Source organism: Chenopodium quinoa, unplaced genomic scaffold (genome assembly GCF_001683475.1).
Source record: "Chenopodium quinoa cultivar QQ74 unplaced genomic scaffold, ASM168347v1, whole genome shotgun sequence".
NCBI classification, from domain to species: domain Eukaryota; kingdom Viridiplantae; phylum Streptophyta; class Magnoliopsida; order Caryophyllales; family Amaranthaceae; genus Chenopodium; species Chenopodium quinoa.
Genome location: NW_018745281.1, coordinates 1,837,731 through 1,850,391, shown reverse-complemented (window position 1 = coordinate 1,850,391; position 12,661 = coordinate 1,837,731). Strand labels below are relative to the sequence as shown.

Below are 12,661 nucleotides of genomic sequence, written 5' to 3'. Positions count from 1 at the left end.
TTCAAACGTACTCTAGAATTCTTACCACCGCTATACTTCTTGACTAGCAAAACATTATATCAAACAAACAACTGCATTATATCAAACAAACAACTACGAGTACGTCAATCCTCAATCACAATAATCTATCTCAAAAGCACTAAAAAATTCTTACTACTAGTAGTACAACCCTTGAGTTTCTTGACTAGAAGCAAGAAATACAATGACTTGAAAACTTAGATTAATCAAACTATTCTCATAGTAGACTCAGTCAAAATTTGTTGCAAAATTTCCAAATAAAGTCTCCATTTAAGAAATTTCCAGTGATTCCAAATTCCACTACCATAACCAATCACCATTAATAATAATCCCAAGTTCCAACCTTTCCATTCCAAGTCAAAACGAAACTGCTCCTTCAAACAAACCCACCTTCTACGGCATTATCACATTTCACACGCACGCGTTTCACTCCTTCATCATACCAAAGATTCCTCCTTTTTTCCATTTTCTCTCTCTTCTATTTCCAAAGCTGATTTTCTTCCCTTCATTTCTAACCTCATAATTATTACTTTCTTCACTAGTATTTAAGCAAGTAGTCAAGTACTAGTTGTAATAATTAAAAAAGTTGTGAACTTTCTGCAATTTTCTGGTGTTCAAACCCTAGAATTTTGAGAGAAAAAAAGGGTGGGGTTTTGAAATGGTGGGGTTCAAAGCTTCATCTTTGATTTGGGTGTGTTTATCTTTGGTTTTGGTGAATTGGGTTTCTGGGAATTCTGAAGGAGATGCTCTTTATGCTTTGAGAAGGAGTTTGAATGATCCGGATAATGTTCTTCAAAGTTGGGATCCGAATCTTGTTAGCCCTTGTACTTGGTTTCACATCACCTGCAACGGTGATGATCATGTCACTCGAATGTATAATCCTCTTTCTCTCTCTTTAATTTTGATTGCTTTTTTTTTTTTTTTTTTTTTTTTTGTGGATTTTTTGGATTTTGGACTTGTATTTGATTAATTTGTTTTTGTTTATTTATTTATATTTATTTTATTTTGGATGATATATTTGGTGGAATTTTTGCTTTCTAGTTCTGGAGTATTTGACTGACCTCCAGTTCAGATGATGTTGATTTGAGTAGTTGATTCGATTTGTCCTGTATTTGCATGAATTGGTGTATGTTAAGTGCTTGGTTTGTTGAATTGTTGTTGTGTTGATTGGTTTTGAGGGTTTAATTTTAGTCTATGTTAGCATTTGTATTGAATTTGTTTGATTTTGTGGTAGTTGTGTTCGTTTTAGAATGGTTTTTAAATTGAGGGAGATTGGTTTAAATTGAGTTACTTGAATGCGAATTTTGCAATGAGTTGAATTTTATCTATCATCTTGAACAATTCTTTGTTTGTTTTATGTGAACTGTTATCACATTCTTCTTGTCTGCCCCAATTTTTTTTTTTTTTTTTTTTCAAATGAAGTCAAGTAGGGCATTGATTGGTGTAAAAGAAAAGGTAGGTCAGGGATTTGGTTAACTGGTTTGCTGTAAACCAGAGAATCCATTGTTAACATTATCAACTGTATGAATTATTGCTTGTTGTGTTCAATGATTTTAGGGGTGAATTTTTTCCTTTAATTTCTCTTCGTTAATTTAAGATTTTGGAAAACAACTAAGAGGAGTCGTGGATCTGGGTTGTGGGGGAATTGTGGAAAAATTTATGATGAGTTTGTCAGGGTGAGTGGGTCTTGCTGCGGGGTTTAAGTTTCTTAGTTTAGTTCACACTACAGAAATGGCCTTTGTATATGTTAATCAAATAGTGTACGTGCGTAGTATTTTGTTAGCAGATACACTTTTTCGTATTTTTCCTGTACATGTACTCTTCTTCGAATTGGTAATTTGGTACCTAGAACATAATTGTTGTTAAATATTGGGCAAGTAGCAACTTGATTTATTTATGAACCTGAAAGTCCTTGATGCAACAAATAGTAATGGCAATTGGTACTGGAGGTATTCTCTAGTTGTATTACTAGTGCTGATGTGACGTATATGTGTGATGTGTGTTTTTATATGATTTTTGTCAGAATCTTAAAAGTATGCTGGTATTGGAGGGAAAAGTTCTTGCTATATACAAGAATTTTTCTTTGCCAATGCCGTCTCTCAATGATGTTTTTAAGAGAAAAGTTTTGTGAGTACAACCATAGATTGAGTCTAGTGAATAATATTGTTGTTTTTCAAAGGAAAAGCTCTTATGGGGATAGTTCAAACTGGAATCAGTGGCATCTAGCGCATAGTGATACACAGTTTGTATAGCTATGTTTTGACAACGTGGATGGTAGTAAAATTAGATGAATCATCATCTTGTGGAATCTTTGTTGGATGTGTATCATGTTATGTGTTCCTTTTCCTGTGCAGTTAAAAAAAACATTTTTCTTTTAATGACAAAAGAGATAGAGAAAACCCAAAGCCTAACTGTTGACAAGAAGTAAAATTCATATAATAATGTTGCAACTAGTTTGGAACTTTCCTAAAAAGAAAGTCCTGCAACTAGAAAAGAATGGAGGATGTATGCTTTACTTTATGTGGTTTTGATCTTAATATTGATTCTATTGAGGTGGCCAATGGGCGAGTTATGGAGAACAATAGGAGGTATGGTGTCAAAATGGGTCAATACCAGTTGCATCTATGTTTCATTGAGGTTGGAAGACTTGGAATTGCAATTACAGGAGCTCCAATGTTTCTGACTTGAGGAATGGAAAATTGGGGAAGTTGGGAGGTGGCACTTGCCTTTAACCCACTGTCATATTCGACAGATGTAACTTGATTTATCCATTACAAAGATTATTGCTGATCCTTTATCTAGCCAATTAAGGATCTTTTCAAAAGGAATATATGAGATTCCACTTCAATTAATTATAATTAACTTTGAAAATTGTCACCCTGTCTTATCTTTGTTCTTAGTAGAAGTTTTGTTTTACTGTTTCTTGAGTGATTTTCCTTCACGTCTCCTCTTGCACTCATATGTGATTTTTTGTGGTATTTTTTCTCTTTTGCACGCACATAGCACCTTAGGTTCAATCTTTTTTTTCAGCTTGAAAGTTGAAGTGGCAAGCTCTGGTTTAGGAAACTTTACTGTCTTGACATTGGGATGTTGATTTGGTGGTCTTAAGACTTTGGAAGTCGCTTTTCAAGAGTAATATATACCAAATTTTTTGATGTCAATGTGGTTTTATATGCAGAGATCTTGGCAATTCAAATCTCTCTGGGCACCTAGTGCCTGAGCTTGGGACGCTTGAACATCTGCAGTATCTGTAAGTATCCTTCTTATTGGCTGATAGTTGATTTGGGTGCAGCTGAATTAAAAGAAATCTTCTTTTATGAAGTCGACCTTTACTTGTGGAATCAGGGAACTGTACATGAACAATATTCATGGGAGCATTCCATGTGAGCTTGGAAATCTAAAGAACCTAATTAGCTTGGATTTATATAACAACAATATATCAGGACGCATCCCCCCGGAACTGGGAAATCTACAATCCCTTGTCTTCTTGTAAGTCTGAGCTTGTCTCTATTGTCTTTTATTTTAATTATATTTTATTTATTTATTTTATCATCATGTTACGTTGTTACCTACTTCCTCCGTTCTTTTTTACTTGACCCACTTTGACTTTTACACTATTCACATCCCTTCCTTTGACCGTCTTTTGTGAATAATAAGGACAAACATATTCATGTGGTATCTTTTTGAATTCGTCTCAATAAGTACTATCATAATATATAACTTTTATATTTGTTACTTATGGAAAATTAAAGTTATTGATCGTTTAAGTTTTGCATTGGCTAGCGTGATAAAAGAAACAAGTCAAGTAAAAAAGAACAGAGGAAGTATGTAGGATTTTGGTTATGAAATTACTGATGTTTCTTACTCTGGTAGGCGATTGAACGATAACCAACTTACTGGTCGTATTCCAAAGGAGTTATCCAAGATTTCCAGCTTGAAAGTAATGTAAGTTGAGCTTGTTGAAGACTTTGCAATGTATCCTTCTATTGGTTGGCAGGTTCTAATTTGTTAAACATTTTTCTACTTTTCCAGAGATGTTTCCAACAACAAATTATGTGGACCAATTCCAACGTCTGGTCCTTTTGAGCACATTCCTTTGGAGAAGTAAGTGAAACTTTTCCTTTGCCTGCACAATTGCAGTAGTTCATATTCTTGGGATGCTACTGAACTGGAGTTATCAAGGTCTTTTGTCATTAGTGCTACTTACAGTGAGCTATTATGCTTTCCCGAAAGCTGTTACCTTGTCAGGCATTAACATATATAAAATGGGGGGCTTCTGCGTTCTTTTGCAGAAGAAACCTGTGGCCTCTCTGCCTTTCTTTGTTACAAAATAATTGATAGTATCAGGATAGTGCTGCCTTAGTGTATCAGGCATCAAGTTAAGCATCGTGTTGCCTGTGTTGATATTTCTAATTCCTTCAAGCTGCTGGTGTGACCTTATACCCCCCTTGCTTTTGTCCTTTTATCTGCTTTCCAATTTAAATCTAAGAGAATTTAGCTCTCATCTTTTCAACCCTTCACAAACCTCTCTTGAAAATGATAGATGTTTTTTTAAGTATGGTTGCCTTACTTTCCTGTTATGGCCCTGGCAGTGTTTGCTTGACAAACCTATACTTCATTGGACATTATAAAAGTTAACTCTTCTATAGGTGAAAGATAGGTGTAAGAAATGAGGGTTATCTCACTTATCTGTGAAATCAGTCTGCAACCTTTTCAAGTATTACAATAAGACGTTAAAGTTCAATGGATATCGACCATACCGTAAACCACATCCTACAGAGTTTACATGTCAGAAAGGTGTCTCTGCCTAAACATTCAGTTTTTAAGATGAAGGATTATAACTGGATAATATGATAACTTTACTGCCTCAAAGAAAAAGTGGCTAATTGTATAGCCATGCACATTTAGGTATAGGATGTAACATTGACCTTCATTGAGAGCACAGATTTGTTGTGTGTGTGTGTGCGTGTTCTTTGATGAATGATTACATTTTTTTTATTGAACCATTACTTTTGTCCTTATTCTGATATGTTTCTAATGACTAAGTCATCAATTTTTCGTTCATTAGCTCTATTTCACTATTAAGTCTTTTGTTAAGTCAATTGTGACAAAATTTGCAAATGGTGGGGGTAAAAATTCTGTTGCACTTCCAGATTAGCTGTCTTTAGTATTTAATATGACTGGCGTATATTGTGATAGAAATGTACTTGTGTAATTGTGTTGATGCATTGCATTGTCTAAGTAGCCACCCCCTCTCGTGTTCTTCATTCCCCTATGGAATGGTTAAGAATATTTAAAAATGTAAAAGAAACATGAAAAGAAACAAATAAAAGGTTTTTTTTTTTTTCCTTTTATTTTTTTGTGAAAGCTGAATTTGTATGTATAAGAGATTAAGACAGCACGGTTTCTAGTCAATTTGAGGCCATTTGATTTTTATTTTATTTTTTTATTTAATTTAATTAAATTATTTATTTTTATTTTATTTTTTTGCATTTTTCTTTCCTCGTGTCAAAGTGCTAGTGTGAATGGTTGTTATCCGAGATCTAGTGAATACTACTACTATTAAGAAGGGGGCATTTTTGTTTATCAAGTTTATCTATAAATTCAGTACAGCATTAAATTTTTTTTGATCCATCTGAGAAGTGAGAAGTCACTGAGAACTAATGACGGTTTCATCAATAACCATTAGAAATTCTAGGTTCTTTGAATTAAATCACCTTTAATGAGCATAACTCAATTTGGCTAGTTTTATTTTGGTTTCGTTTTCTTTTTCCCAAAAAAAAAAAAAAAAAAAACCCCTTCTGAGGGCTTCCCCTACAATTTTTGGCTTATCTGTTTTAGTTTTGTGTGTATAGTGAATGTTATGTGTTTAATGTTGGGTGCCCCTCTCATGTTATGATCACATTGAAAGATAGCATCAGAAGTGGGTTTTGATGTGTGCTCCAAACAACTTGGTGGATTACTTTGTCACTTGTGGGCTTGTGGGCGGAGTCTATCATTGTATTCATATCCGATAAACAATCTCGTATCCCGAAATGAATTGGTAAATAATCATATAATCAAATTGAAAGCTCTAAGGCTCCATATTTTAGGGGGCTTATTAATGTGGTCAAACAAATTCTCTTCTATTATAGATTGAGGACTCGTTTCTCTTTTCCCAACTCTAATTTAATATTCTTTAGAAAAATAATGGTCTAGGATATAGTATCCATTTTGCTTATTTAAGGTATCCCTTGGTTGAGGCTGAAAAACAATGTCACTTTATCCTCTAACAAATTTACTTGATTTCAACCTTTCGTTCTAGTGAGGAATCTAACACTCTTACAGAGTGTCTTCTGTTATAAACTGACGTAACTGGACAGATATAGTGATTGTTGAATTAAAGGGAAAATATGATGATTGTGATTGATTAACTGGAATTGCAGGAAACTAATGAAAATCAAGTATTTGAGAGACTTGAACCCAACTCCCAAAATTTAAAGTAAAGCTACAATATACTTCTGAATTCTTCTCATGACGGCTTTGCTTCCAGTTAATATAGACTTCCTGATTTCCCTTTCCCTTCTAAACTTATTTTTGCCTTTTTCCTCTTGTTTCCTATCTGATTTATTGCCGATCTAAAGTTTGTCTTTAGAATATTAGAGTATGTAGGATTAGTGCCTACTATATGTTTTCTTATCAAATTTTATGATGACAGAAAACCCCAAATTGTAAAGTAGGGTCTTAATTCAGTACTTATCAAAATAGCTGCTTAATGCTAAATTTAAGGGAGAAATAGGAGATGATAAAACAAAAGGCGTGATGTTAACACTAGGAGTGAGAATAGGAATAGTGGAAAAGATTTGATTAAGTGGATGGAGGGATGGGTATTGTACGATGAATAAAGAAATATTGTTAGTTTAACATGGATTTTCATTTTGAACAAAAAAAAGATGTACGTTTTGACTATGGAGGAGTGAGACTGTGTGACTTGGGTATTTCCATTTAAAATGAACTCATTGATTAGCTATTCCTAAAGCTTTGTTTGGATTGGAGCATATTGTTAGTCAAAACTGTATGTAGTTTCATTTATGGCAATTTGACTTGGTATATGTATAATGAATTTAGAAGATTTGCTTGTGGCTAAGGCATCCAATTTAGAATACCAAAAGTTGGGGTTCCATTCATATTTGTATGTCATGCAATACAATTAATGCTGATGCACATACCAAAATTCCGTTACTAAAGTTTGATGTCTAGTGTAGAGAGAGAAGTGAATAGATATAGAAGGAAAAGGCTGGGTTTATCATGCATGGTTTTTGGTTTGCCAAAAAGAGCAAGGATGATATAGGGGAAAAAAAAAAAGGTAATATATGAAGCAAGATGAGATCAATATGGTGTAATAGAGTTACACACTTTCTATGCAATCCAATACTTTACTATTGCAGTGAGAGCAACCATTTTGGGTGCTATTGTGTCTTTGTGCTCATCACTTTTTCCCTTTTCTTCCTTCTTCTAGGATGCTTATGCCAGAGTTAATGAGTTAAAGGGGTAATAGGAGGTATGAGAGTGATGATGAGTGGGCGTGATGATATTGGGATGAAGACCATGAAGTATTGATGAAGTAACAGGGGAACATTCTCATTTCGGGAGGTATTATCCTAGGTGGATGATGTGGAACTAAACCCTAAAATGGGGTTAATAATTTTTCAAACCCTCCTCCCTCCTTACACCATCCATACCTCATTCAATATACTATACCTCTATTCATCTCTCTCAAAAGCTCACCGTAAGAACTGTTCTAAATTTGTTTATTAGTACGTGACTATTAGCATGTCAGTTAAGAGAGGGTTAGTGTCACGAGATATTTTGTGGACTAGTTTTTTTTTAAAAAAGTTAGGAACCTTAGGAGGTTCCCGTGATGGCGCCTAGACCAAGTCTAGACCAGCCTAACACTTAAGCAATAAGAACACACACACACAAGTAAGAGACAAAGCACCCACAACATAAACACTTTATTATTTTCGTGGCTTACAAATTACAAGGAGTTTCTCTCTCTAGAATCTCTCTAGAACTCCCAAATTCGCTGGTTTATTTATAGGCACCGATTACATCCCAGGGTAACTGCCCATTACGCCCACTACATTCATGAACTAGTAACCGCCCACTACTTGCATGCTTACTTGGATGCATCTGGCCTTGTCCTCGTACTAGGGGAGGTTATCCACATTCAACATGATCCTCTCAACTGCTTGGTAACCGCCAAGCCCACTATGCTATGCTCCTAGATTTTAGGAGACATGCATCAGTGTGCATGTGGCGCTCATCTGATTAGTGTAACCGCCCACTCCCTTAGTGTTCCTATTTTCTAGGGCCACTAAGTGAGTGGTGTAACTTCCACATGACGTGGCATTATCCTCTCAGAGTAACTACCCACGATCTAGGTCACACCCCCACTACCTTGGTGTTCCTATTTTATTGGAACCGCCTTGGTAATGGCTTAGCCGCGATCCCGTTTGACCCCAGTCAAAGTCCACCCACTAACATCGTGGTCCTATATTTCAGGGACCATACTTAGCCACGTGCCACCTCAGATAATATTCTCGACATTTTAGGGAGAGTGGTGCAACGTGGGTGGTTATCTCAACCGCCCACTAGCCCCACTACTTGGCCAATCCCTAGAATCAAGGCAACCGCATGCAGTCCCGATGACTAAGCTTAACTGTCAAGGAGTCCCTACTATAAATAGTCCACCAAGGGAAGCTTTGGATAGACCAATCTACAAGCCAAGGCTTTTCCTTGGCATCCAGCACATGGCCACGCAAGTCCATGGCTCCATCGAAGGCACCACAGTCATCGTTAACCCGGGCTGCACTCGATCCCACGGTCTCCACCATAATAGTGGACCATAGAGACACCTTAACATGATCCCAAGAGCAACCCTTTGTCAAACCACGCCCAATCGAGCTAGCATGCACCGTACTAAGCCATAGGCCTTTACTGGTCACCCCGCGTCCGCCCTAGTCGGGACTACCGAGTCGGTTTGTCCTATCGAGTGTCCACCATAGCCATCCAATTATGCTATAGTCCCCATAGGCCATCCTATGTCCAAGACCATGCCCAAGGCTCCTAGCCATAAGGCCACCCTTAGGTCAGCCACTGACCCCTTGAGTGAGCACTCGCCCCCTATTGAGCTTTATTTTGTTTTGGCCTCGAAATACTAGTGAACACTAGGGGTGAGCAAACCGAGTACTCGGTCAAAATTTTAGGACCTGGTTGTGTTCGGGTCCTAAAATTCGGAACTGGAATTGGAATTGGTTCAACTGGGTCCTAAAATTTAGGACTTGGAATTGGAACCATTAAACCGGTACCGAGTACCCACTTATGTATATAATTGTTAAAATATAATATAAAATACTTATATATTTTATTCTATTTTCATTTTTAGCGTTTAACACTTATATTTATATATGGATTAAGCTATTTTATTTATGTTAGGTATTAATATTTTTTTCTTACTAACTAGATACATTTAACATAATTTTATTTTTAAAAACTTATTTAGTGTAACATATGTTGGGTAATCGGGTACCCAATCGGTTAGGTCCAAAAAATCGAGAAATGGAATTGGAACCGGTTACAACCAGGTCCTTAATTTATTACCCGAAAATTGGAGCCACCGGGTCCAATTCTGTTTCCGGACCCGCCAGTTCCTAACCGGTTCCCCCAATTTCGGGTACTCGGAATTTTTGCTCACCCCTGGTGAACACCCAACTAACAGTAACACAATAATAGGCTCTCAAGCCCGATTCTTGAACCCAACTTTGGCCCTATGGCCATGTATGATCTATTAGGGTCCTAATAAGTCCCCTCAATCAATATCAAAGGTTGTTATGGAGTTTTGCTCATCCAAACACTCCAAGGTTCTTTTAGTGCGCGCGCTCGCGTGCTAGCCATAGGCTCAACTGACCAAGCTCTTGCTAGCAACTTGGCCTAAGCACTTGGGGGTTATCCCTGATAACCTCACAAGCCTTAGACATGGTTGTGAGCTATTCTAGCCTCACTTGGCTCGTTCTTCCCGAACCGAGCATGCACTTGCTCGCGTAGGCAAGTGGGATCCCGAAGGCCTTGCGCGCCTGTGCGGGGTGGTCGATGGCCTCGCCTAGGTCGACCCAAAGTGACTGTAACAGTTAGCTAGGTAGGGTTTATGGGTGTATGACACTATTCAGCTTTCACTTCCCAGGTGTTTATCCTGTTTGTCTTATCTGCGGGCAAGAAAGGGCCTCTGCATTTTGTTGGGGTGAGATGTGTGACATAAATGCTGATGTATCTGCTTTGGTTATATGCTTACTGCTTACAGAATTACACAATCGTTGTTAAAATGTGATGCTCATGATAATAGTGTGTTTGAGATGAACAGACCAAGCCATTGTTGTTTTCTTTTAAATTTTTCGTTGAACAAGTCTTTTCCACACTTAATTAACTTGGTATGACCTATTTTTGCAGCTTTGAGAACAACCCTCGCCTGGAAGGCCCTGAGTTGGTCGGACTTGCAAGTTATGACACAAACTGTGTTTGAATTCTGAAGGACTGATTTGTGGAGTGCCAAAGTTTACTTGTCATACAGCTGAATGTGTTCATGCTTGTAGTTATGTAATGTAAGATGGTGATAATAACTGAATACATGGTTTATATAGAGTGCAAAGCTGCTTGTAGTAAAGTAATGTGAATGAAAGATTATATATATGACGCGCTAAAACGTGATTGTTAACAAAGTTAACTGGCACTAGCAAGCTGCTATAGACCTACATTTACCGGACATTGTTATTGTGCCATTACAATGTCTGTAATCTCTAAAATTACTCTCCTTCGATATTTATCATGCATCATACTATGCATCAACGAGTGATATTGTTCAATCATGTTTTGAAAAAAAAACTTCGTAGGTGTGCCCGGTCTCGTGATGAAACCCCAGGTTCATGAATATTTTAAAATTTTCTAGCCTCCACCTAGTACAAATCTAAGGTCATACGGCTTTACAGTTTATTTTGTTCAAATGCTTAATTGCAACGTTTAATTAGGGCTAAAATGCGACGTATTGCCAGTGCCTAAGCATTAGGGTGAATATGGGATGTTTACAAATGCATCGGTTGTAAAGTTAAAGGCACCAGTTATACCTAGAACTGGTGCATTGACAACATTACAGGGCTAAACATTAAAGATACGCGTAGGTTAGGGGAGTCTTATCTCGAGATTGAACCATGCTCATACAAGTTTTGGTAACTTGGTATCTTGCATTGCCTCCCTGTTTGAAGTAAAGTATGCAAAACAAATCCACGTTTATTGAATTGTGAGACACTGGCTACATTTACATGTACTAGTCTTCACCAAAAAGAACATTTACATGTACTAGTAATTTATACTTCGTATATTATACGTCAAGCTGTCAAAGTCAGCAATCAAGGAAATAATTCGTGTGACGGTTGTGACCACATTGAATCACAATAGCAAATACTCGTAATATACTATTGAATCTATTATCTATGTTAGGCCTAAAGGTGTCGATTCGGGTATTCAAATTAGGTTTGATGAGTTTCGGTTAGATCGGGTTTATTTTTAAATTTGAGTTATGCTAAAATATTGGGTCCACATGAGTTAAAATTTAATTGGATATTTTTCAGATCGGGTCGGGTCGGATGTGATTTTGACACCTCTATAATTAGGCCAGGATTATATTTGACTTAAGATTAGCACTTTATTTAGCAATATACTAAATAAATTGCATAGTACCGAACTACCAATGATGATTTACAAAAATATAGCTTTTAAAAAACTTATTTACGGTTTTGCGTTGCAATGAAACTTATTTACGAAAATACAGTCCACGTAGACTCGGTAATACATTTAGGGTAATTTTTTCTTTAGAGACAAACCGCTACTACCTTAAGTAGCGGTTTGCATTAGTACTCCAAGTAAAGATACATGAATTATAAAATTAAACCCGTCCTTACTCAAGACTAAGATCTAACCTATCATAAAGGAGAAAATAAGAACATTTGTTACTCCATATGAGTGTATGACCGAATCTATAAATAGATCAATCTCTTGATGACTATTATCCGATGTTCCAGCAAAACCACGTAATCTGCAACACTACTTTTTATTTATTTTCGGTGTTTAGAGAGTCACAAGGACAGATGATGAGAATCGATCCCAAAATTTCTTGTAATGCTATTAAGTTCTAACTTCTCATGTATGGTTTGGACCTAAAAGTCGTCATTGGACCTATAAGGGAAGTTATCTTTTTTTGACAGAATAAGCGAAGTTATCGTTGCTACTTGAATTGCTAATGAATTCTGTCACTGTCAAATATGTTTAATGCCAAATCTAGCTATTTATTATTACACGTATTTTAAATTACTAAAAAAAAAAAAAGAAAAAAGAAAGAATATATAAGACAGGTTGTGTTTAGCTACATCAATGCCCTCGTCTAATCTGCATAAATTCAGAACTTTTACGTATATTATTCTCGTGGACGAACCACAACCAGATTTTTTTCCTTTAAAACTTACGACCTTTAAAGTTTCATCATTTAATAGTATTTTTTTTCATCATTTAATAGTATTTTTTCACTATTCTTCATAATTATATTTGTCCTTTAAAG

At 36.3% G+C, this 12,661-nt stretch overlaps 1 protein-coding gene across 1 annotated transcript; it reads left to right on the top strand.

The window, feature by feature from the left end:
• Window positions 1–297: 297 nt before the first annotated feature.
• On the top strand, window positions 298–10,856 carry LOC110711788 (leucine-rich repeat protein 1-like). Its single transcript, XM_021890213.1, has 6 exons — window positions 298–891; window positions 3,197–3,268; window positions 3,364–3,507; window positions 3,892–3,963; window positions 4,051–4,122; window positions 10,504–10,856. Exons 1-6 carry the CDS (start codon window positions 677–679, stop codon window positions 10,574–10,576), a joined length of 648 nt encoding a protein of 215 aa, XP_021745905.1. The 5' UTR covers window positions 298–676; the 3' UTR covers window positions 10,577–10,856.
• The last annotated feature ends 1,805 nt before the right edge of the window (window positions 10,857–12,661 follow it).